Raw genomic sequence first — 27,852 nt, 5'->3', positions numbered from 1 at the left:
CCCCATTATAGTGTGAAAGGGTGGTTCTCCCCATATCTGCTGTCATTTTTGAATTTTGAGTGGCTGTACAGCCATGCCATTTGTTCACAGAAAAATCTTGCCTACCACCACGTACAACAGACTTGTAACTCGCAATGGGATACAAGTGTGGTAATCAGACCAGTCATAGTCAATTGACACTTCCTCCAGCTCTCTAACAGAGGTACAGGCAGACAGCTGGAGGAAGAGCCTGTAGGAGCCTGACATTGCACCCACGATCCACTGATCGCAGGTGCAATAATTTGCAGACTCCTTTGAAAAAATAAATAATGAATTCATATTTTTTTCCTAGCAAAAATATGTTCATTTGTATATTTTTTTAAATTAATGCGTGAACAGGGATGCTTTGAACAAACTTCAAACTCGCTTGAAATTCATTTAAAATCTTTATTTGTTAGGAACAACAGATACAGCCAACATGTTGGGCGGCACAGTGGTGTAGTGGGTAGCACTCTCACCTAGCAGTAAGAAGGGTCGCTGGTTCGAATCCCAACCACGACACTACCTGCCTGGAGTTTGCATGTTCTCCCTGTGCCTGCGTGGGTTTCCTCCGGGTACTCCGGTTTCCTCCCACACTCCAAAGACATGCTGATAGGTTAATTGGATCCTGTCTAAATTGTCCCTAGTATGTATGAATGTGAGTTAGGGACCTTAGATTGTAAGCTCCTTGAGGGTGTAGGGACTGATGTGAATGTATAATGTATATGTAAAGCGCTGCGTAAATTGACGGCGCTATATAAGTACCTGAAATAAATAAATAAAAAAACATGTAAAAAACTGTGTGCAAGTGTACCCAAGAGAAGTTTACAGGCAATGGAGGGATACATCAAACATTGATTTGATTTAGGTTTCTTCTTTTTTAGATACTCTTTATAAAATCGTCTAACTAATAAAAACAATATTTACATTATTTGTGAAAGCATCCTTACTTTACACATTACAGTGCCTAAAACTTTTGCACAGTACTGTTTATGTATGTCTATATAGTCTGTATCTGTCAAATATATACCTTGAAAACACCCTTATGTTGCTTTTATGGTGCACACCCTTAAACTTTCCAATACTGGTATAGAAAGAACATAGTACATAAAATAGGGACTGGAGGCTTTCATTATGCAGAGAGTATGACCGAAGGAGATACTGAAGGGGAAATATACAATATATAGCTCATATATGGCTTAATTTTTAACTTATATGGTCACATTCATTTGGTTTTCACTTGTGCTGTTATTTACTGACAAATAATGGCAAAAGACACAGGACAGTTCCCATCTAAGACTCCTTGCACACAGGACCTACTCTGTGTTCTGTCCTTGAATGCATAGGGCCTTAAATATGAGTACCATTGGGTACAGTGTTCAGCCCGGTCCAGCCCCGGCATATTTCAGTCTGCCATAGACCTTGATAAGTTGCAGGCAGCAGGGCTGGATGCTGCACCTATTCCTCAGGGGTACCACACTGGGATTGGACACACAGGGGCTAATGTGCAAGGATCCTGAGAGATACAGTATCTGCTACCGTTTAACACACAGAAGATTGCAAAATGTGTTCCAATAATTTGCTTACATTCAATGATTCTTGTAAAGAACATTTACTAAATAGCCAAAGAATATTTGTAAAAAAAAGTCCATCTAAGTCGAGTCTAAGTAGTCCAAAAGCATAGTAATGATTTGTAAACAAAATGACTCTACAAGGGCGCTCAGCTTCTTGTAAAGCCAGCATTGCTTCTAGATGCCAACAGCTAACCTTCTTGTAACATGGAAAGGTAAATGAGAAATGCTAAATGGCTCACAGTGACCAATGACAGTCACAGACAAGTACAGTACTGTATGCTTTTTACAATTATTTGAGGCTTCCACAACTTCTAAGTAAAGGTGATATTCACGTATGCAGCAGAGTGACCACAGGATTCCCTCTGCAATGAAGCCCTAATTATAGCATATCACAAATAAATGGGAAATATATTGGTTTATGGTTTTATTTTGCCTTTTTGAAATGCTTATATGAAATTTTCCTTTTACAAATAAATATTTGATACTGGGTACATCCACAAACGTTTTAAAATCATGCTGGGCTGTCTAATTAAATATAGGCACTGCCTGCATTCTTGGAGCTCCCTTTGTTTAGCTGAGTCAGTTGTAATGGTCCTTCTGCCTTATAACATGTTAGGAGAGAGAGGGAGGCGCATATGCTTCCTCTGTGGGTCATTCTGCAATGTGCTTAATCTGATCTCCTTTCTGTTTAGGTCCATCTCCTTCATCTATTATCTGAGTGTCTTGAAAGCTGCTGCTCCTGCTTAAAGCTCACCACTTGCTGCCTAAGAATGGTAAAAAAACATTCATATGCAACATTTTATATCCACACAATTTACAAGAAACAAAAACTATATAAAATGTGATCCTGAATATAACAAAATTTTTCCTTTCAGTAAAATCTTTTCAAGTAAGCTAAGAAATACTAGAACATCTGTTATCTCTCAGTGGAGATACTGGTTATCCATTTCAATGGACTATGATGCCCAGAGTTGGTAGACAGGGCTCATGATCTTGTCGCCTACCAACTCCCAAATGTCAGTGAGCTCAGTCTTAGTTCTAGGGGTGCTGATGAAGCATGACCTAGAACAAGACAGAAACATATATTTGTGGCAACTGGGCATTAAGTCTCACCTGTCTTGCCGCCACATATATGTGAGACGCTAATGTAAAGGGGTTACACACTGTAAAGTTAGAAGAAAAAGGGGGGAAGGAGGACACCTTAAAGTCATCCAGCAATAGGTTCTGGGGTGACAGGTGGGGGGAAGGGATTTACCCCCCCCACTGAGGTAATTAATCACACTAATATATCTTTAGTGTCACCCATATCATTGGTTAATTAGCTCAATGGTGTATAGCTGGCTAGCTATCAAGTAGTTGTTCAATGGACCATAAGGGCATATGTGAGGAAAGAAGGGAAGGGGTCAAGAAGAGGCCCCCTAAAAAAGATGGTCCGCTCAAGAACAACCAATTGAACCTAAAAAACTTTATTGTGTCATAATACTGAGTAGAAACATAATCCACAACCATGTGTATTTAAAAATAGGGCAAAAGGTCCTATTGTGTGCTGGTGGCCACCGCAGACACTACACATACATCATACGTTCATGCACTCACACTCATCAATTAAAGTCACTGGAGACCCGGGTCTATACAATTTCCATGGGATTCCAGAGCCGGATTGGCTATATCAGTGGTAGACTTTGGTCCCTCTTAGATAAAGTGCGAGTGCTAATGAACAACAAAGATCCCTTCGGATGTGCGCCAAGCTGGTTAAACATATGTATGTGTCATACGACAGGAACCAAGGAGGTAAAAATGTCCCGGTTGTGTGGTGAACAATTTCAACTCAAGCAAACTCACATAGAGGGCATTGAAGGTGGACGGAAATTGGCCATAAGTAAAGTGCCTCATATATGTAAGAGTACATTTTAGCTCACCGTCTGGCGTCTTCAATGAAGGAAAAGCAGAGCCCAACGGAGTTGCTGATAGCCTCGTTCGTGTAGGTTGAGGATACGTTCATGCGGCACATAGACTTGCTATGGACATAAGCGGCTACTTCCGGGTATCCTCCGACAGAAGGTATGGTGAGTCACAGGGTTCAAACTATTGGTGTTTCATACCCAGTGGTATATACAGTCCGAGGAGACGCTCAGCGTCCGTGTTCACCATGGAGGCTTCACCTGATGTCCAAGATCCGATCAAGGTCGTCTAAAATGTTCACATCCAGTTTGAGGATATCATTGTTGAGGTGTGAGAGTCTGTGTGCCACCTGCACATGGGTCAAAAGCTGAGCGCTTTCGCTTGTTTCCAAGCTTCTTCAGAGCTGGATCTTGGACATCAGGTGAAGCCTCCATGGTGAACACGGACGCTGAGCGTCTCCTCGGACTGTATATACCACTGGGTATGAAACACCAATAGTTTGAACCCTGTGACTCACCATACCTTCTGTCGGAGGATACCCGGAAGTAGCCGCTTATGTCCATAGCAAGTCTATGTGCCGCATGAACGTATCCTCAACCTACACGAACGAGGCTATCAGCAACTCCGTTGGGCTCTGCTTTTCCTTCATTGAAGACGCCAGACGGTGAGCTAAAATGTACTCTTACATATATGAGGCACTTTACTTATGGCCAATTTCCGTCCACCTTCAATGCCCTCTATGTGAGTTTGCTTGAGTTGAAATTGTTCACCACACAACCGGGACATTTTTACCTCCTTGGTTCCTGTCGTATGACACATACATATGTTTAACCAGCTTGGCGCACATCCGAAGGGATCTTTGTTGTTCATTAGCACTCGCACTTTATCTAAGAGGGACCAAAGTCTACCACTGATATAGCCAATCCGGCTCTGGAATCCCATGGAAATTGTATAGACCCGGGTCTCCAGTGACTTTAATTGATGAGTGTGAGTGCATGAACGTATGATGTATGTGTAGTGTCTGCGGTGGCCACCAGCACACAATAGGACCTTTTGCCCTATTTTTAAATACACATGGTTGTGGATTATGTTTCTACTCAGTATTATGACACAATAAAGTTTTTTAGGTTCAATTGGTTGTTCTTGAGCGGACCATCTTTTTTAGGGGGCCTCTTCTTGACCCCTTCCCTTCTTTCCTCACACTGTAAAGTTAACCTAACATTAAGCACATGTGTGCTTGTTGATAGCACATGACACACATTTGTGCTTATTGATAAAAATAACCTGTTAGTTCTAATGTATACTATAAGTACACAGCACCTAGAGCACTGTGTACTTGAATGTAGCACAACCCCTCTGCCCAAGAGAGTTGTTAGTCTTGGATTGCTTTAAGTAAATGTCTTTGACTTCAGCAGAACACATTCTACACCAAGTGAACAATGACTACACATCTTGATCAAACCTTCACAAATGAGCTACGTAGACCCAAACTGGACAGATGGGCAACTCTTCTGTACTACAGTTTATATTGTGTCAGGTCTTAAAGGAAACCTAGTCCAGGAAGTAAACATTTGTACATTCAGCTCTGATTTAGGGAGGGTTATGGAGCATATATGCTTTATGATCAATTTTTCTTGGGGTTCAATTTAACTTAGCCTTTCCCTACAGCATATTCTTATTTTTCTATTGCACCCCACTCACTGCTCCTTTCAGCATGGAAGAAATCCCTGCACAATTTACGAGCCGTCGGCGGGTTAGAGAGAACAAGAGTAACAGCCCTGATTAGACTAGCACTGTCAAATGGGGTGAGTAAAATGCTTTTTCATACTGGTTACTTCATTTGGTTCCTGGCCCTGAACAGAGTGAGGGAAATAAACTGGGGAGGTCTGGGGGATTAAAGTAAACCTAGTGATTTGCCCTGAATAAGCACAAAACAGGCTTGCTTTAAGCTGACTGCAGTACACAAACAACGACCGCTGTTGTTTACACTCCTGAATTCCTGTGGCGATATTAGTTGATGGAGATTGACCCACAACATTTTACTACTACTTTAACAGGCCTCATGTACAGTGGAAATTTTTAATGCTGCTGTTAGGGGCGTCTGGCTTTTTTTTTTCTGCCTCCAAACACCCTTACATGTTAGTCTATGTGTCCATGCACACAGAGGCATTTAGAGGAATTTAGAGGCAGGGGCGTGTAGAGGCAGAAAAAAAAAAAAGCAATGCCAGCACATTCAGGAGCAGCAGTGTTTTAGCACAAAAAACTCTTGCCATTGCAATTAATGCCCAAGGGCTTGATGTGCCTGATTGTGCCTAAACACACCTAAATATGTTACACACCTTTATGAATGTCTAGTGTTTTTTTCTGCCAAAATGCTACTGACAGGAGGAGAGACATCTAGAAGAGATGGGCAAATGTCCAGTGTGCATGAAGTCTTACTGTAGCAAAATGAAGATTTTTTTTAGGGTTTACTGTCTTTACACAACATCATTACTCTTTGCACTGCTCAGTGAGCAGGATAAGACTCATACTAGTTTGTTACACGTACTAGTTCGGTAACACAGGTTAACACATAGGTACAGTATCTCTCAAAAGATAGTACACCCCTCACATTTTTGTAAATATTATATTATATCTTTTCATGTGACAACACTGGAGAAATTACACTTTGCTACAATGTAAAGTAGTGAGTGTACAGCTTGTATAACAGTGTAAATTTGCTGTCCCTTCAAAATAACTCAACACACAGCCATTAATGTCTAAACCACTGGCAACAAAAGTGAGTACACCCCTAAGTGAAAATGTCCAAATTGGGCCCAATTAGCCATTCCCCTCCCCAGTGCCATGTGACTCGTTAGTGTTAAGGTCGTAGGTGTAAATGGGGAGAAGGTGTGTTAAATTTGGTGTTATCGCTCTCACTTTCTCATACTGGTCACTGGAAGTTCAACATGGCACCTCATGGCAAATAACTCTCTGAGGATCTGAAAAAAGAATTGTTGCTCTACATAAAGATGGCCTTAGCCAGGGGTAGGCAACCTTGGCCCTCGAGCTGTTTTGAAACTAAAAGTCTTATGAGACATTGCAAGGCGCTGACAATCACAGGCAGGATTCCTAGAGGCAGAGACATGATGGGATTTGTAGTTTCACCACAGCTGGTTACCTACACCTGGCCTAGGCTATAAGAAGATTGCCATGACCCTAAAACTGAGCTGCAGCACGGTGGTCAAGACCATACAGCGTTTTAACAGGACAAGTTCCACTCAGAACAGGCCTTGCCATGGTCAACCAAAGAAGTTGAGTGCATGTGCTCAGCATCATATCCAAAGGTTGTCTTTGGAAAATAGACGTATGAGTGCTGCCAGCATTGCTGCAGAGGTTGAAGGGGTGGGGGGTCAGCCTGCCAGTGCTCAGACTATACGCCGCACACTGCATCAAATTGGTCTGGATGGCTGTCGTCTCAGAAGGAAGCCTCTTCTAAAGATGATGCAGAAGGAAGCCCGCAAACAGTTTGCTGAAGACAAGCAGACTGAGGACATGGATTACTGTTACCATGTCCTGTGGTCTGATGAGACCAAGATAAACTTATTTGGTTCAGATGGTGTCAAGCATGTGTGGGGGAAATCAGGTGAGGAGTACAAAGATAAGTGTGTCTTGCCTACAGTCAAGCATGGTGGTAGGAGTGTCATGGTCTGGGGCTGCATGAGTGCTGCAGGCACTGGGGAGCTACAGTTCATTGAGGGAACCATGAATGCCAACATGTACTGTGACATACTGAAGCAGAGCATGATTCTCTCCCTTCGAAGACTGGTCTGCAGGGCAGTATTCCAACATGATAACGGTCCTAAACATATCTCCAAGACGACCACTGCCTTGCTATAGTAACTGAGGGCAAAGGTGATGGACTAGCCAAGCATGTCTCCAGACCTAAACCCTATTGAGCATCTGTGGGGCATCCTCAAACTGAAAGTGGTGGAGCGCAAGGTCTCTAACATCCGCCAGCTCTGTGATGTCATCATGGAGGACTGGAAGAGGACTCCAGTGGCAACCTGTTAAGCTCTGGTGAACTCCATGCCCAGGAGTGTCAAGGCAGTGCTGGAAAATAATAGTGGCCACTCAAAGTATTGAAACTTTGGGCCCAATTAGGACATTTTCACTTAGGGGTGTACTCAATTTTGTTGCCAGCGGTTTAGACATTAATGGCTGTGTGTTGAGTTATTTTGAGGGGACAGCAAATTTACAAGCTGTACACTCACTACTTTACATTGTAGCCAAGCGTAATTTCTTCAGTGTTGTCACAGGAAAAGATATAATAAAATATTTACAAAAATGTGAGGGGTGTACTCACTTTTGTGAGGTACTGTATATGTGTTGCAATGCAGCGCCACTCACTCTGGCACCCCAAATACAATAAAAAAAAAAAATTAACCTGTTCTATAGAACACTGTGATGTACAGATGTAAAGTCTCCATTGTCAGAATAGTGCAGGTGGCTTTTTATTCTTGCGTTATGGCATGTGCAGAAATCAATTAGGCTACTTTCAGACTGGGGCATTGTGGGCGTTGGCAGTAAAGCGGTGATATATTTAGCACCGCCTTACCATCGTTTTAGCGGTGCTATTTGGTCGCTAGTGGGGCGGTTTTAACCCCCACTAGCAGCCGAAAAAGGGTTAAAAACGCCCGCAAAGAGCCCTGCAGCAGCGCTTTGCCGGTGGGTTTGCAGCGCTGCCCCATTGTTTTCAATGGGAAGGGGCGCTTTAGGAATGGTGAATACACCGCTCCTATAGCGCTGCAAAGATGCAGCTTGCAGGACTTTTTTTCCTGTCCTGCAAGCGCACCGCTCCAGTGTGAAAACTCTCGGGCTTTCACACTGGAGAGACAGGAGTGGCTCTTTACAGGCACTATACAGGCACTATTTTTAGCGCTGTAGCATCTGTAAAGCGCCTCAGTGTGAAAGTAGCCTTAAAATGAATGGGCTGGTATAACACAAAGTGCTGAACGCAGCATGCCTGGACTAAGGCAGCCTATCTGTTAACGCATTTTTAGGTGTGAATAGGACCTAGACCAGATGTCAGCAGCAGATAATAAGGACTAGATTGGAATTCCCAACCATCTGGAGCCCTGCACATATAGAACAACATACTATGCCACACTAATATTTGCATATAGCTCATCTGTCAGACTTTTTGTATTGCTTCAACACCTTTCACACTGAGGTGCTTTTCAGATGCTTTTACGCAAAAAAAAATGCCTGAAAAGCTCATGAAAACCTATTTTCCTTAAAATCAATGAATGCTTTCACACTGGGGCAGTGTGCTGGCAGGGTGGTGAAAAAACGCCCCTCTTCTTTGAATGAATGGAAAGCTCTTCAAAGGCTCCTGAAAAGCTCTTAAAAAGTGCTCAGTGTTTTACTAGCAGTCTACAAACACCTCAGTGTGAAAGGGGCCTAACAATTTTCACTTTAAATTTCCTACCTGTCACGTTCTTCCTTCATCTTTTCCACATCTTGCTCCTCCTCTTTCCTGGCGGCTTTAGGACTACTTTTCTGATCAACCTTTCCTCCTTTATCATCTTTATTCTTTTTCCCAAACCTAAAGAAAAATAAGAGAATTAAATCTTGCCTCTTCTGTCAATATTCAGGAAAAATTCTCAGAACATGTGTGAAAATTCAGCTGCTTTAATACAGGACAGACAGAGAAACCAGAGATCAGCTAACAAACTCTCATTGTTCAAGGAACTTATTTTGACAAACATCTAACAGGAGTAAACATGTTCTTACCAGCACAACACTGATAAAGATTTTACTCTAAATTTAGATACAGAGCTGCTTTAATGGCACACTGTAATTTAATTCACTGGAGAGGCTGAAATACAAAAGCTGCTAATGCTGAAAAAAACAAACACATGGAGCACAAACTATACACTGTTACACATCAGTGCTACAGAAGGAAAACAAAGCTTAAAAGTCAATGGACAAAGCAAGCAGCAGGAGCCTAATGCATTATTAGTTTGGTGTTTCTGATAAGAAAATTAGAAAAGTACATTTATAGCAGTGACATTGAAAGCTTCCAACAGTGTCTGAAAAACATACCTGGAACTAATTAATTACCCACTCACTTGTCAGCTTTTAATTTCTCGCCCCTTGTTTAGTCTAATTAATCACCATCTTTAATAGAGCTGTTACCTTCTCTTTACTGCAGTGGCATTACACGCACAGGCAATTCCTGATATCAACTTGTTCAGGTATTGAAGGAACAACCTACTCTACCAACAAGCAAGACGTGCGTCTGTTCCATTTTCCTACTCAGATATGTACTGTTATTCTTTCTGCTTAAACTGTATTACATAAATTACATAAATTAGAAGTTTCTTCTGCTACATTCTATGCAATGCACAATAAATTAAAGGGTTGATCAGTTGTTGGGAGATGCTGAGAATTTCCTATATCTCAGAACTCTTTAGGGGTGATTTACTAAAAGCAAATAGGCTGTTTACTTTGCAAGGCAAGTTGCACTTTGTAAGGGAATTTTCCCAAGAGATTAGTAAATGTGAAGAAGTTTCACTTTGCAAATAATATTCAATCAGATACAAGGATAATAAAAAACTGCTTGCACATGACAGGATGGTGGAAGTTAGCAGGGCTTCACCTCATTCGCTAAGTTCTGGGGAAAATTCCTTCACAAAGTGAAAATGATCTTGCACAGTGAACAGCCTGTTTGCGTTTAGTAAATCAACCCTATAAGTAATGTATCTGTGCTTGAGCTCTTGATTCTGCACCTCTGTTGAGGCAGTTATGAACAGTTTCTTCTTTCCCTGTTGCATTTTGTATTTATTTACGCTAACTGGAGATGTTGGAACACATAAAGGTGGGCAAAACAGCCCAAATCCACCATGAATGGGAACTATGGTAGAGCGATATCACCATTACAACGTAATATAAGTCATGACATAAACAATAAGCTCAATAAGCCTACCAGGGTAGTTTATCATTTAAAAATCTAAAAGGGAAGATGAAAGATTCCCAATAATGGCTGCAAAATTGCAAGGACTGATCCAAATCCAGCAACAACTTTTGTTGTAGCTTAGGACAGATTTTAGAAAAGGAAATACTTCTGCCAAGTCTGCTGTTAATGATCCTATAGGAGAGGTTTTACCTTCCTTCATGTTCTTGTGACAGTAGAACAAAAAAAAATGAAGTGAAAGGTTGTCACCAGGACAGGAAGACACAGTTAGTAATAATAACCTGACAAATGTTATAACCCTTCCCCATTATTCTGAGAAAAATGTGTTTTGTTTTATTCTATGGTTCCACTGTAGATATTTCTCTTTACTATTTTTCCCGGCATTCAGTAAGGGGAAATATCTCCAACCAGGGAACAGGCTGCTAATAAAAAAATGACGGGAACTCTATCTCTCTGTTAAAAACTAACAAAAAAGTTTGGGCTGGAGTTAGGCCTAACTTATGCAGCACATCCTAACAAAAAGATCTCCTATTTTTTTTTTTATGAATTTGACAATTAGGATGTCTATTATTTTGACATATGCCACTGTTAACAGAATTATCAAGCTACTGGATTTTTTTTCTGCTATAACATTTAGCCATGAACATTTGAGCAGAGGTGAATATATCTTTTTGTGAGTACAGAACCAATATGGCCCAGTTTGTGTGATCACTGGTGCCAAACATTTCTGGAACCTTTACATTCACACCTGCTTCATGGCCATCATTTTGGGTGGTTTTCATGCATCAGGTGACCAGTCAAGGAAAACTGACTACCGAAGCACTTGAAGATACATTTTGCTTGTATAGCATCAAAGTCTTAAACATTTCCATATATTTCCTAAGCATTTACTTATCATCGATATCATAATGGAATTACTTTTTAACATAATTGCAAAAGTCCTCCAGGCAGTCCTGCACATCTCTGGCAAAGTCATTCTGTGACACATGACCTTATCTTTATAATATCACCATAAACTTTAAGCTTCTAAGTGGATAAGAGCATAGGAACTAAAATTTAACAGTGCACCAGAAAATTGGGGGGGAAATCCTCCAAGAGCTAATTTATGTTATGTGATGAACAGTTCTCCAGTTAAGGTAATGCCCGAAGCAAGCCTCCGGTGATTATAGTCTTTTTGTGCAAATTACAGCACTGAGGATATGTGTCTGTTTTATGACTTCCAGGTCATATTATCTCACTTCATTATTTATAAGGTCTAGTTGTCACTTTCTGCATAACTACATCTTAAAAGGTATCACATGAAAGCCTGTGCCATTTGGGGATAATGTCACTGGTTCATTTATGCATCTGCTATAAGGAGAACAAAGATCGAAATCTACATGCAGTTTTAAAACACTGGTAGATATATTTAAAATTAGATTATTAGGTTGTTGTTAAAGGTAAAATAAAAGGTTTCAATTTTATTTAAAGATATAAACTTAAAAAGTGATCAGCTTAATGTAAATCTTATCAATGTTAATGCTGTAAATGTGTTTTTTCTATTTATAGTTTGTAATCATATATTATATATACAAAAGTGAGTACACCCCTCACATTTTTGTAAATATTTTAAGTGAAAATGTCCAAATTAGGCCCAAAGCGTCAATATTTTGTGTGGCCACCATTATTTTTCAGCACTGCCTTAACCCTCTTGGGCATGGCTTTCATCAGAGCTTCACAGGTTGCCACTGGAGTCTTCTTCCACTCCTCTATGAGGACAACATGGAGCTGGTGGATGTTAGAGACCCTGCGCTCCTCTACCTTACATTTCAGGATGCCCCATAGATGTCCAATAGGGTTTAGGTCTGGAGACATGCTTGGCCAGTCCATCACATTTACCCTTAGCTTCTTTAGCTAGGCAGTGACCGCCTTGGAGGTGTTTGGGGTCGTTGTCATGTTGTATTTCTGCCCTGCAAGTCAGTCTCCGAAGGGGAGGGGGTCATTCTCTGCTTCAGTATGTCACAGTACATGTTGGCATTCATGGTTCCCTCAATGAACTGTAGCTCTCCAGTGCCGGCAGCACCAGACCATGACACTCCCACCACCATGCTTGACTGTAGGCAAGACACACTTGTCTTTGTATTTCTCACCTGGTTGCCGCCACACACGCTTGAAACCATCTGAACCAAATAAGTTTATCTTGGTCTCATCAGACCACGGGACATGGTTCCAGTAATCCATGTCCTTAAGCCTCGTACACACGATTGGATTTTCGGCAGAGAATTGTGTGATGACAGACTGTTTGCCTAAAATCCGACCATTAGTACGCTCCATCAGACAATTGTTGACCAACTTTCCACCAACAAATGTTGGATGGCAGCCTAGTAAATTTTCAGTGGACAATGGTTTGTTGTCAGATTTTCCTATCGTGTGTACACAAGTCCGTTACACAAAAGTCCAAAGTACAAACAGGCATGCTCGGAATCAATGGTCACCAAACACGACATTAGCAGAAGGTGCCCAAAGGGTGGTGCACAAGAGCTGAAATTCCTTGTAGTACGTCACTACATTTGTGTTTGTTGGCAGACAATTGTGTGCCGCAAGACAAAATCCAGGCACAGTCTGAAGCTTTGTTGGCCAACAATCCGATTGTGTGTACGAGACTTTAGTCTGCTTGTCTTCAGCAAACTGTTTGTGGGCTTTCTTGTGCATCATCTTTAGAAGAGGCTTCCTTCTGGGAGGACAGCCATGCAGACCAATTTGATGCAGTGTGCGGAGTATGGTCTGAGCACTGACAGGCTGACCCCCCCACCACTTCAACCTCTACAGCAATGCTGGCAGCACTCATACATCTATTTTCCAAAGACAATCTCTGGATATGACATTGAGCAGGTGCACTCAACTTCTCTGGTCGACCATGGCAAGGGCTGTTCTGAGTGGATCCTGTCCTGTTAAACCGCTGTATGGTCTTGGCCACCGTGCTGCAGCTTAGTTTCAGGGTCTTGGCAATCTTTTTATAGCCTAGGCCATCTTTATGTAGAGCAATGATTCTTTTTTTCAGATCCTCAGAAAGTTCTTTGCCATGAGGTGCCATGTTGAACTTCCAGTGAACAGTATGAGAGAGAGAGCGATAACACAAAATTTAACACACCTGCTCCCCATTCACACTTGAGACCTTGTGACACTAATGAGTCACATGATGCCGGGAAGGGGAAATAACTAATTGGGCCCAATTTGGACATTTTCACTTAGGAGTGTACTTACTTTTGTTGACAGCGGTTTAGACATTAATGGCTGCGTGTTGAGTTATTTTGAGGCTACAGCAAATTTACACTGTTATATAAGCTGTACACTCACTATTTTACATTGTAGCAAAGTGTCATTTCTTCAGTGTTGTCACATGAAAAGATATAATAAAATATTTACAAAAATGTGAGGGGTGTACTCACTTTTGTGAGATACTGTATATAGGGCAGCCATATTTGCTTATTACATCAGGCTCTGCTTCCTGCTTATTGGTGCTGCAAAGTGTCTGCATTACCATTCCCAAAGGTTAATGCATGGCTGCCAGTTATGTTTATTGACATCTCTCCAGTAAGGTATATTCACCAATCCACACCTTCACCACTACCCTCCCACTGCAGGAATCCACCTTGAATAAACTCTGTTGGATGATGTCACTGTTCCCCACATGACATATTCAGGCCTGCCAATTGGTTGCTCAGGTCTCAGCACTGTCACATAGAGGAGGTCACATGCTTCCCCATATTTTGAAGGAGAAGGAGATGGCAAATAAGTACAGAATATACCTTATTTGGTGGAGTATACCTAGCTATCAGGAGGCACTGTCCTTTGTTTTAATTATCACTATAAGCAGTCCTTATGTATTTTTCATGAAAATAAATGTTTCCACAGAATATAGATGTCTACTCATCTCCTGCCCGGGTGAGTTACGTGTCATATGTTTATTGATGTCTTATATTATATTTTCTGGTTGTCACAAGGCAAGATATAGGAAAATCTCCCCATTGTAGTCTTGGGCAGCATAAAAAGCCTATCAAAGGTTCCAGCCTCCCACACTCTATTCAAAAACAAAACAAAATGATGTCTGGAGTTAAGATTTAGGGTTATCTTTTGAGATACAACAGTCCCTTTATATCTGCAGGATTGAACCATAACATTGTGGTTTCAATCCCCTGGAAAATGATGAGGCTACCTGAGTGGTAAATCCCTGTATGCTGTTACATGAAGAGGTTTGCTGAAGTGCCAACTTTTTATTGTAAGATTTTAAGTTGCTTTCAAGTAAAAGTATAGTGTATATCTAGGTTATATTCTCTTGGAAATGTCCTTAAGCAAAGTACCATTGGAAAAAACTGTATCCATTTTAACAACATTTAAAACATTTCAGTACTCGTGTGGAAAAAAAAAAAAGATACAAATTTTCTTTTTTTTTCTGATAGATTCAAACAACAAACTTGTCAATTCGAAAAATCAAAAAAATCCCCGCGCTATCATAAAAAAACCCCCCAAGGAAGTAGCAGTTCAACTGTGAACAAATCACAACAAATACGAAAAACAAAGAAAAAAACTGCGCTATAAAGTGAAAATGCAAAGAGTCAATATATGCAATAAAATCAATATATGCAATGAACACACACATATGCACCCAATGACATCAGATCATTAGTGTAAAAAATGGTAGTAAAGTTCATAGATGTAAAAGAGGTAGGAGGAATCCCCTGGTAGTTCTCCGTGGAAATCAGTTGAGAAAGTGGAAAGCAAACACACCCCGCACAGTGATCCTCCACCACCAAACATATGCGCTTACCAGATGGAAAGGCATGTCTCAGGACTATATCCAGGTCATGCTGTTAGGCAGTAAACCACTCCTCCCAATACCACTATAAATGGTAAGCGTGTAAAGTGGGTCCCGGTATCCTCTCAACGATATCCCTCCGTACGGCGTGACTCCAACCATACAACAACCCGAATTAACCACCTGTCTCCATGTGTTCATTTCTCAGTGATTTCCACGGAGAACTACCAGGGGATTCCTCCTACCTCTTTTACATCTATGAACTTTACTACCATGTTTTACACTAATGATCTGATGTCATTGGATGCATATGTGTGTGTTCATTGCATATATTGATTTTATTGCATATATTGACTCTTTGCATTTTCACTTTATAGCGCAGTTTTTTTCTTTGTTTTTCAAACTTGTCAAATCCACTGTGCAAGTCACAGCAACCTAGTAAAAACTAGGTGCTGAAGAATCTAGTGTCTGTGGGATGTGCTTGTATTTTATTTCCTCTTTTTTGAACTACTAAAAATAATAATTCTAATCAGTATGTTTACTTTACTTAAAAGATGCCCAGCAGGGTTAAAAACAAAAAAGAAGAATCATTTTTGGAATAAGTGTAGCGGACCCTCAATGATTTTTTTTTTTTTACTAACAAAACATAAAAAATATCCTGATAGAGCTTTTTTTTTTTTACTGACAGCCTGAAATATGAAAACAATAACTATTATAAACTAAGAATCAATATGTAATGGCTAAATTCTTCATTAAGGAAAAAAATGCACATATATTTACAGGAAAAAATGTGCATTTAGTATTTTTACCCACAGGAGCCTGCAAAGCATAGCACCTACGATCAGTAGATTATGGGTGCAATGTTAGGCTCCTGCAGACACTTCCTCCAAATTCTTCAGGTAGAAAGCTGGGAAAAGTGTTACAGAACTATGAGTGTGCTGATCAGTGGGTGAGGTTTGGGGTGCGTAACATATAACATAGGTGTAACATATAACATGTTTCTAAAGGCGACCTTAGCTTTTAAACAGTACAAACAATGTGTAAACATTAAAAGAACCAAAACGTAGAGTAACACCCCTACAGGTAGTACAAAACATTCATAAAAAAAAAAATCCCTAAATATCCAAGAGATTACTCTCATATATCCTACTAGCAGCTAAGACAGCGACAGCACTACAGTGGAAACAGACCATGGTTCTGATCTATCTCGTAAACATAAGTTAAGTTGGGTAATGGTTAATGAAAACCGACCAGTATATTCCTCAATAATTCCCACGTTTTTTATGTTGTTTTTTTTAAGAGGGACCTGTGGATGATCAAATCACCTGTCAGATATGTTTTTCATATTCCTGCCCTGAGAAACAACAGGAAGTGAAAGGAAATCTCTTTAAAGTGAGGAAAATTCCCTTTTAGGGAGCTATCACCATTACAACTGTCCCCGTTTAAAGATTTCTCTTTACCTCCTATTCTAGTGACTGAAACTGTGCCATTTCATATTTCCCATACCTTTTTCTCTATTGATAGTGGTCAGTAAGGCAAATAAAGAGGATGAAATTGTTGCAAGCAGTAATAAAAACTAATGCACCTTTCAATTTCACATGCTATTAAAAGTGAAAAAAAAGTTTAAAGTGAATTATTTTACAACTTAGAATGAAATATGCAGCTTAACATGCATTTTTCTTTTATATCTGTCTGCAATGAATTTTAACTATGCTTACTAAAAAATCTCCCGCTAGTGACTAATATCTTATGTACAACCACCTAGGCAACTTGGAAAAGGGACTTTCTTGCAAGTATAATCACAGGTTTTTTGGCAATGTTGTTGCAAGGGGATGCTTTTAAGATCATTCAAGTGTAATGTCTGTGCACCTGTACAATGTACAGTATTTTTCTATTTTTCAAATATTCCAGAATATGAGATCCTGTCAAGAAAAATAACCTTGAAATTCCGTTCCAGCTGCTGCAAAATCATGTAAAGAATAACAGATATTGACCTACAACTGAGACAACTCAGAATTCCTGGCTTTTGCTCTGTATGTGATGTTTAAGCAAAGATGCTATGCTTTTTATTTACACTGAAGGGCATAGCAGACAATATGTTAGAGGAAAAACTCATGACGTGAAGCAAAGAGCATGTCTCAAAATGTCTGACATGCTACATTTTTGGAGTTGCTTTGCAGAGTGCAGATCGTGGTCACACCTGCCTAGCAGAAAGGAAACCTTGAAAAATCAAATTCAAGCAAGATGAACTTCATCATGTGGCTGAATACTGAGGACGTGATCTGTAAGTGGAAATTCAGCTGCAGTAACTCTGCTGACTTAGGCACCCCTGGAGTGGCACATTTAAAGTGCCACTCTAAAGGTCAATAGATTTTGACCAACTTGAAATGTGCATAATGTCACTTGCTCTATTAAGCTTCAATAAAAAAATAAACATTGGATAAGAAATGTTGAGAGGTCTCTTATCTTGAGAACAAACAATGGGATTGTGACCATGGCAACATTGTGTTTCTGTTGTGCAAGACATACCCAGATTTCCAATATGGTGATATTTGCTAAGGGGAAAAACTATGAGCATCCTGTTTAGGCACACGTGGAATAGACATCTGTTACGTAGCAATAACCAGCTTGCACAGATTAAACCACTGGGAGATCTTTCATTACAGAGTTTGCCCCTTGTGGGTATATGTCAAGAGGATCGAAGCATTGAATATTCATGTGTTCCGAACACAAAAAGAGAATGCAAGATATAAGATAACACAAATGCCTTCTCCATTATGTGCCAAGATTTTAAAATTCTTTAAAAGGGTGTCGCCTCCTCGAAAGTTTAACAAACCATTCCAATGGAGCCTACACAACCATTAAAAAGAAACAATATAGTTTATGCCCATTTATCGATTCCTAAAAGACAAGACATTGCTGTTGCATTTTAATGAGCTTCTTTTCTAAGTAGAGCAATGTAAGTGGTGGTGGTAGGGGGTGAGTAAAATAAAGAAAAATAGATAAGTTATCAGCAAACAGATAAAGTACTAATGAGGTCTTACTTTGAATACCTCAAAGGGACTATAAAAACACATAAACTGCCACAATGCATGTGTAAGAACAAATTACGCTACAGATTTTTCCCTAGGAAACAAAGGCAGTCAAAAGCTCTAAGTGATAAATGATGATCCAATGTGTCAGTGCAGGCTAAAATATTAGTGTACCTTTTCTGAAGTAGGTAACCCTTATGCACAGTGTATGGAAGCCTTAATATCAAGCTCAAAGGCCCTGATGGTAGAGCAAAATGTGGATAATTATGGTTTCCCAGGTTACAAGTCAAGTGTACAAAGGCTTTAAAAATTTAACATATGCCTATGAATTTTTTATTAGAAAAATCACAATTTTGTGTAAGTTTCTGTAGCCTGCTATGGATTATCCATGAAAAATTAAATTCTGTGGTATGGAACAACACACTGCAACACTTCTATTGTTCAAAAGTAAAACCTTCAGGTAAACCATATGACAAAAAACATTTTAACCAATGTTTCCTTCTAGATGAAACAGTATCTGATCTTAAATAAAGTCGGGTAAAAAATCTTCACCTGTATGCCTAACTTATAGGTTATGCAAGGTGTCAGGTTTGTATCTCATTAAAATATTCTGCAGTCAGAAGCACCCACTACTGTCTACTCTGACTTATGTGGGTAAAAGAGGAACCTAAATTGTAGGTCAGATGAGAATGTTCTATGCATTGTCTTCATAACAAACTATTTCCATTCTTACCCAAGTGAGTCCCACACTATAGACCCTAACAGACAAGGAGCAGAACACAAAGAAAAGGTACAGACCAATATTAATTAATGCACAAAAGGTCTGGCCAATGTTCTTCTCCTTTTGGGTGAACACTAGTGAGCTCAGCCTGCTTTAGCTCCTTGTATCGCTTAGGAATTTCAGGAGGTAGATTTCTCAGAGGGCTATTTTTCTTATGCCCATAATCCATGCATCTCTCCAACCAACAGGGAGACCCCATATAATAGCTGCAGTAAGTTGTTGGACCTGTTAGCTCAGGGGTGGAAATCATCCTAATTGAGACCCTGAAAGAAGCTGCTCTCCCTTTCCTTCACTGCTAGCAACTCACCCTTTCCCATTGGCTGCAGGAGGCACACCCCTCGGGTGGCGTCAATGTTGCTAGGCAGTGGGTTCCATCTTGCCAACCCTCTCTCTCCATTCACTGCCGATACAGGGGGAGCTTTTTTTTAAATGTTGAAAGCTCAGTACTCTGTAACAGTTTAGTTTTTTCACATACAATACATTATATTATCTTGTGCACATACACAGTTAATAAGCGATTCCCACCAACAAGTTAAAGTATATGGTGAGCTACAAAAATTATCCAGTAAACACAGCAAATGATATAAACTCAGAGAGCTAATTTAATATACCTTCATCTAAGATCTGTGTAATGCCCAGAAGCAGTGCAGAACAAGCACAAATGGCTCCATAGAGGGTCAGTAGAAGGGCAGTAGGATGACACTACCAGAAATCTGTGCTGTGTGACATTTGCTTCCTGCTTTGTCAGTTAAGCACAAACTTAAAGCATTAATCCGATTGGTGGATGTGAGAAAATTCTCAGTATTGACATTTTCTGCACCATATTTTCTGTATTTGAGAGACAATCCAGAATCCATGAGGAATCAAGCATCACCAGTAGGTACATTGAGAATCAACAGGTTACTGAAAAAAGGTAATGGGCTGAACATTGGCAGGTCAGAGGATAGCAAGCTACCTGGGGACAAAGCTGTGTGAATGTGAACAATTTTTACATTGGCTGGCCACAGAATGAGACATCAACCGAAATACCCTGCTATGCACAGTAAATATCAATGATGCATGCATGCATTTTCTATCCCCATCAAAGGCAATGGGTGGAGTTTAAAGTGTTGCCTTTTTCAGCACTTAAAGGAATATTGCTGTGTTCAGTATACCCTATAATGGGCTCATATTTAGGAATCTACGCTAACACAAAGAGCAGTCTGTGGCTCTTATTTTGTGCTTGAAGAGATACCAATGCATATAATGACATACACCCTTTTAGTGCTATGCTACAGCAAATAACCGTTAAAAGGTCTTTACACAGAATTCATGCATACACCTGCAATATGAAATGAACTTTAATGGGGTAATTTAAGACTGGTAACATGCATACTACACTTACACAGTTTATGCATCAAATGTCATTTACACTCTGGCACTGTACGGTGCAAAATAATAATTGGATGATTAAAAGAATAATGGTTGGCGAGTACATAAAAAGTGTTTACCAAACGGCTTCTTTCAATACCTTAGATCTCTGCCAGATCCTCTGCTCCATTATCTATCTGAAGAATATCATGTCACATGGGGTTAGATAAACAAGTCAACAGAAGCTAGAATGACCTTTTAAGTGTCCCTTTATAGTTTTCACCACCGGGCTCAGGAAGAAATGCCAATGTGAAGAATATTTCATAAAGTCATCCACAGCCATTTAATTGACAGAGAACTAAGACATTTTAAACAAGGTCACCAGTGGATGCATTAATGCATTTACCTTCATACACACCCCCCTGGGTTTCTTCATTCAGCCTAAAGAAAGCAGAATTTATCTGTATAACGCTGATTGCACCAAGAAATTATCACATCTTTGATGCACAAATTAGCATCTTTTCTTCACTATTCTGAATTAATCATTTCAGTAACAAAGGCATTAGTCCAGATAGGATCAAAGCATAGACTTTACTAGTACAGCATTAACTCACTTATTTCCAAAGCAAATAACAATAATTTCAATGAGGGCAATGAGCTAGATCTCTTTCTTCAAATATTTTGCCTCCACTTCTCAGATTCCTAGTACAGGAATGATGGACAGCATGCATTTCAATGCAATATTCAGAAAACTATTTAGAGCATCTAGCATACCACACAGATTCATTTTAAAGAGTAACTCTACTTTTGTCGAGAAAAAAACATTCCCCTCTGGGTGATCTATGTACATTGCAAGGATTTTAACAAACTTTGTTGCAGATTCCTACCTTTTGTTATTCTGAAGAAATCACTGTTTGTTCCTCTGTGCCCCTGTGCTGAGTAAGTCTAATGGGAGTGGTTTCATAATTATCAATCAGCTGCAGAGCTCCAATGAGGAAAGTTGCTGGGCCTGCATCCCTTCCCTTGTTCCTATTGGGAGTATCTGACCAAAAATGATTTTTTTTTTTTTTTTTGCAGGGGATGCCTGAAATCTGATTTGCATCTTAGTGCAGACTTCTGGGAAAATCAGTAAGCCAATCACACAAGCAGGAAATTATGTTCGTAGGGGGTGTTATGTACACATTCTGTGTACAGAACACCTCCAGGTAGCCATATTGCATTACATTGGCTGCAGATTGAAAAAGAAAGGTATTTTTTAATAACATTCAACTACAATATGTCTTGTGTAGCAATTGTATACGCTATATTATTTTTTCTTTATTTGCTATTTTTTCCCCCCACAAAAGTGGAGTTACCCTTCAACTTCCATGTTACTTGGATTAAGTTTAAGTAAGTCAACAATAAACTTTAAGGGATAAGTACACTTTAGCTAAAACAATCACAAGGCCCTACCCACAGCAATAAACATTATATAATCCCATCATTGGCAGACATTGGCACAAGGTTCAGGTTTGTGTGAGAGTAGGAGGGGTCCCTTAATTAGCTGCACAGCCTGAAAAAAATGTTATGTCTGCACTGGAACTCCATACTGTGATCTAGGTAAACAGAAGCATTTTACGTTTCATATTATCCACAAACCATATAGTACAGTATATACTGAACTGAGGGTGAATGCCCTAGTGGATTTCTGTTATTCTCATTGGCAGTTGGGCATCCTAATCCTAGTGCATAGGCTAGGCTGTATATGTAGCTAGGACAATAGGACCTGTGTTTGTCCTGGGCAAAGAACTGGGTTTTATTATATTATTGATAGGGGCCGTTAGTCACTGTGTTCTGCCCCACTTTTATCTAATTTTTCTGTGTAGTATTGACCTGCATTAATTTTATGCTGTATGCAGAGGAGGCTTTGAACCACTACAACTTGTTTACTGTGTTATTTTGGTTTCTCCCTCTTACCTCCTATTGCTTATTAGTTCAGGCCCAGCTAGACACTACCCATTTCATCCATGTTCCCTTATTCAGTGTTCTTACTTCGAAGGGTTTAGGAAAGTCATTGTCTTCTTACAGTTCAAAAACCTGGAAAAACATCCTCTGTACTGCAATTAGTTAGTAAAATTGTGCTAAATTCAACTGCGGTGTCTTATTGAAGTGTTAAGCTGCCTGTGGATGGTGCCAAGTCAGCATGTATCCATGCTGTCCAGACAGACTGGGTCTAAGGAGTTAGGTCATTGCATAAAGTACTGTGAAAGAGAACACACTGTTTTAGCAAAAATGCACTTTTCCCACAATATAGGGGTTGTGGTATAAAATGTTTAACTTTAGAGCTCCAGCCAAATATGTTTTTGTCATTTTGGATAGGTGGGATAGGTCCTGAAGAGGGAAGGGTGGTGTTTCTGTTACAATTTTAATGCTGCCTAAATTCTCTGCTGCTACATGGTGTGCATATGATGATGTGGGCATACTAGCTAAATGCACACTATAGTTGAGAATACAGCTAATTACGTGTCATGACTAGTAGTTTGTCTGGGCAAGGTACCACATTTTACTTCACCTAGGATCCCTAGATTCTAGGTTCTCTAACAATATTACATCATATTATTCGAAACAAAAAAAAAAACAATTAATAGAGACTCTGTCATGAAATTAAATAAATACTTCTGCAGGCATACCTGCAACAGTCTCTGATACCTTTGTGCCTCACTTGCCAAAAGAAATATGCAGCAAGCATGAAGAAACAGGAAAGCTTACTCACTATCAGAAAGGCATGAAACTTTGCTGATGTCAAAATGATTGGACATTCTGTGATAACATGTTTTGGAGGTTGCTGTAGGTATGTGTGCCTGTACTGTGCAGGGTTTTTTTTTCAGGCTTCTTTATTCTGTGCCATTCTACAAAATGTACCTGCAAAAAACCTTTCTTGTTCCTTTTTATCTATAGAGATTCCCACACTAATCACAAAAAGCAAAAACTGATAGCAAAATTCTGACTATATATTTAACTAGCAAGCATATATTAAATTACGTGTGAAAATTCGACATATAACAAAAAAAGAAGCCTTTAATTCCACTTCATATGCACTATAAGGAACAGATTGCTAAATATAATCCACTAATAAGGCATGAAACACAGTTGATCTCTGTTCCATTGATGGTACTGGAGTGCATGCTGTTGCATCTGTGTAACAGAGTTGGGCAATAGCTCTTCAGTACATTCTTACCACGCTTCATTCATGCATGACCCACAAATCAATAAGGGCTCAACAAAGGGGACTATTTTATGATAATCACAAGCTGCCTCTGTAACATAAGATACTGCTCCATACACAAGGCAGTGTTTGTGCATCTGTCCTTTATTGTGAAGTCTCTCACTTTTCAGATGAGAACTGATTAAATAATTTCTTGACAATGACAAGATGAAGAGCGTGGCCTTTAATAATGTACAATAACAACAAACAGGGGTAATTTGGGTAGAAAGAGAACATTTTTTTGTTAATGGTGTGTGATTCACGCACCATTTGCTTTAAAAGTTACTCACACAAAGGGCTCTTGAAATATGCAAGAGCGAAGAGGCTTTAGAGCAGCTAAAATTATGGACTCAAATCACCTCTATGAAGTGACCTCTTTTATCTGGTGCCTTCAACATAATTCCCACACAATACTCTTAACAACTAAAATCACTGTGTAATGTGTGCTGAGAGACAAAAAAGATTTTTCTAAAATATCATTTTCCTTTCTCATGTTTCTCATATCTGTTGATATATTTTGTAAGATCTACCTTATATGACATGGATGTGGTCCTTAACACAACAGACATGGTCAGGATATATACTGAAAAGTCTCACTGACTGTAGCCATTTCCAATGGAAAAATAAGCATATAATACATATCATGCTGAAAGACAAAATATTTCAGAGAACAATGATAGCGGATACACCTGTCTGGGGATAATCCATGAAAAGAGACATTTACAAATAAATGTTATTTGACCTTGGGGAGTATTTTCATATGATTAAGGTAGAGTAACTTGTCTATGACAGATAGTTATAAATAATAGCAAATTTCATGCTGTATTAATATTTTGTAAGAATAATGTTTGTCCCTTTCCATATAACTCATGTTTTTTTTGCTCCTCAAGTCCCCTTTGTAAGTACCTCTAGCAGCTGAAGGTACTTAAAGCCACCCTTTCAAACTTCTAACTTTAAGCTACAAATTTCACTTTCAGTTCTGGTTCCTCCATAAAGTTCCTTATTAAAGTGTACAGTATTGTAAGCCCTAACTATAAACTTCCCTTATTTGCTTTCTGTTGCCATGACAAAGTATAACTAAATGCAAAACTGTTTTTTAGATTTGGATACAGAGCTAAGGGGTGAGAACACCTGTTAGTTTTTCATTTCTGTCTGTGTCCCCATTAGACAGATTCACCCTCACTAACTGTCCTGATTACCAGTGTCACCAGCAATAAAAGTAAGGGTAAAGCCTGAAAAAAAAACAAAAAACAATACAGCCACCACATCTAAGGATCTACAGACTGGTAAGCTGCAGGATACATTACAGTTTTGTTCTGGAGTTTAGATACACTTTAAATTTTAGGTTTTACTCTAAATGCAGCCCCTGCTCTGAACACAGGCTTACTATTCTCTTATCTCTTTACAATCTCCACAACTTCATTGTCCATTCACCTTCTCTGGAAATACCTTTTGCATGGCAACTGAAAAATTTAAAATAGTTCAATCCTTTGCTAGAATCCTTCAAACTTAATTCTTAACATAAGTACCGTATATAATATAGTCAAAAGCATTCTGTTCAATCACCAATAATGCGCTACTTCTTCCTCCAATATCTGACAAGACACAAAGGGGTTAATTTACTAAAACTGGAGCATGCATAATCTGATGCAGCTCTGCATAAAAAATAATCAGCTTCTAGTTTTTTTGTCAAAGCTTAATTGAACAAAATGAAGTTAGAAACTGATTGGCTTCCTTGCACAGCTGCACCAGATTTTGCACACTTCAGTTTTAGTAAATCAACCCCAAACTATCACCTTAAGGAGAAGCACTTTAATTTTGGTTTATGCAAGTTTTTGTAAGGTGCCCATAAATATATTGTAACATGTATGCACTAACACAGAAAATATCTCCAAGCCTACTTAAGAGTTTCATTTGTTCATCGCATGCTCCGAGCATACAAAAAAGCAGCAACATTCTAAATCCAGTAGTATGCTATATTATGTAGTGTCCGCCTCTACTCTCCCTAGAAATACAGACCAGCCTACCACTTGTTCAAAATCCAAACATGCCCATAGTGTCCCTGCATTGCTTCTCCAAAGATGCAAGTGTTGCATAAATTTGTGGTAACGCCAGTGCAGGCACTATGGCATTGCTTGGCATTCTAAGGTCTTCTTTCTACTTTTCAGAAATGACAAGAAGGAAAAAAGGGACACATGCACAGTAGAAAACATGGCAATCTTTGTCAGTGTTAACCAGTTCCAGGCCAGCCGCCACAGTTGTACTGCGGCAGGTTGGCTCAGCTGGGCAAAGCTACGTTACTCTACGTGGCCGCGATGATCGGATTCATTTCAGAACTGATCAGTCTCCAGGCCCAGGCCAATGATTTCTGGCCTGGACCTGGTGATTGGTTCTGGCGAATGAAATCCTTCCCCTGCCTGTGTAAGTGTAAACACAGGCAGGGGAAGTGATGTCATCTTCCCTTGTGGGACTCTTTTCGTTCCAGAGAGAGGAGAGAAGACATCTCACAGTAAGTTGCACCAACACTACACTAACCCCAGTGCACGTAGGTACACTTGTCACCCCCCGATCATACCCCCAGTTAACCCCTTCACTCCCTGTCACAGTGTCACCCAGTGCAGTGTTCATATTTTTCTTTGATCACTGTACTGGTGTCATTTGTGACAATAATCAGTGTTAGGGTACTTAGTAGAAGGCCCAGATAGGTCTAGGGACCCCCTAAACTCCCCTAATAAAGGTTTAAGCCCTTGATCACCCCCTGTCACCAGTGATCACTGTGTTAGTGTCACAGGTGATGCTGGTTAGTTATTCTTTTATAGCATTAGGGCACCCGCTGTATATTACCTAATAAAAGTTTTAACCCCCTGATCACCCGGCGGGTAATATCAGTTAGGTTTTAGCGTCAGTTAGGGTCTGTGTCGCCCCAGGCAGCATCAGATTAGTGCCAGTAGTGCTAACACCCACGCACGCACCCTACACCTCCCTTAGTAGTATAGGGTCTGAACGGATCAATATCTTTGATCTGATCAGAACTATATTAGCCTCCCCAATAGTTTAGGGTTCCCAAAAATGCAGCATTAGTGGGATCAGCCCAGATACCTGCTAGCACCTGTGTTTAGCCCCTCTGCCCAGCCCAGCCCACCCAAGTGCAGTATCAATCGATCACTGTCACTTTCAAAACACTAAACACATAACTGCAGCATTCGCAGAGTCAGGCCTGATCCCTGCAATCGCTAACCGTTTTTTGGTAGCGATTGAAGCAGTCGCTGACAGTCAGGTGCTCTTTTTTCCTGTGAGTCGCACTAGTGTACCAGTAAATTTAGAGGTCAAAATGTCCAATTAAAGGTACACCAGTGAAGAGCCCTACACGTTTTTGAGCCTGACAGATGAGAGTGAAGAGTCACCCATTTGTCAGATTCAGGCTCAGAATACGAACCGGTAGACAGCAGCAGGACCCTGACAGATAGCTCTGATGACAGAGTAGTGGTCCCTGCCCAGGTCAGGCGTATCTGACCCCGTTCTTCTGCTGTTGTTGAGGTGCAAGAACCGCAGGGCTCTCGTATGGAGCAAAGAGTCAGTACTAGTGCTGCTCATCCTTCTGGTGAACTGGCAAGCACCAGCAGCTTAGTACATCCTGGTCGTACATCCAGCACTGCAGTAAACCTTTGGTGACATGGCGAGTCCCATAAGTGCAGTTCAAGCTGGTAAGGTGGCTAGCACAAGTAGAGTCCTGCAGCCACCAAGAAGACAAACACAGGCCTGTCGAGCGCATAGTGCCCTTCCTGCTGCATTTGCCAATCCGAATTGGGAGCCCACCACTTCTACAGCACCCATACTTCCCCCATTCACTGGCCAACCCAGAATTCAGGTGGAAACAGTTGCTTTTAAGTCACTTGATTTTTATTCATATTTTTTCACAGAAGATCTCTATAAATCTATTGTGGACCAAAACAATTTGTATGCTGGTCAATTCATCGCCGCTAATCCCCAGTTGGCCCTTGCCAGAGATTGGAGACCTATTACGGTCTCTGCATTTAAGACCTTTCTGGGCCTATCCCTCCTCATGGGCATTACTAAAAAGATTGATTTGCGGTCATATTGGTCCACTGTCAGAGCTGGAGGGGTGCCTCCTGTGTGTCTGTGTAAATCCAGGAAGTGAACAGGCAGCAGCTGAAGCTGCCCAGAGTTAAAATGGTTG

General features: G+C 40.1%; 1 protein-coding gene across 4 annotated transcripts in view; it reads right to left on the bottom strand.

Moving 5' to 3' along the window:
* PARD3B (par-3 family cell polarity regulator beta) overlaps positions 1-27,852 on the bottom strand; it is a 2,266,259-nt gene that overhangs the window by 928,355 nt on the left and 1,310,052 nt on the right. For all 4 annotated transcript variants that reach the window (XM_073633364.1, XM_073633363.1, XM_073633365.1 and 1 more), the window contains one exon: positions 8,965-9,081. In XM_073633364.1, coding sequence (XP_073489465.1) covers positions 8,965-9,081 — 117 coding nt within the window. The remainder of the gene's footprint in view (positions 1-8,964; positions 9,082-27,852) is intronic.

The sequence above is a fragment of the Aquarana catesbeiana genome, linkage group LG06 (assembly GCF_042186555.1).
Source record: "Aquarana catesbeiana isolate 2022-GZ linkage group LG06, ASM4218655v1, whole genome shotgun sequence".
In the NCBI taxonomy this organism is placed as follows: domain Eukaryota; kingdom Metazoa; phylum Chordata; class Amphibia; order Anura; family Ranidae; genus Aquarana; species Aquarana catesbeiana.
Note: the sequence above shows the minus strand (reverse complement) of the source record. Positions and strands in the feature narration are given on the sequence as shown.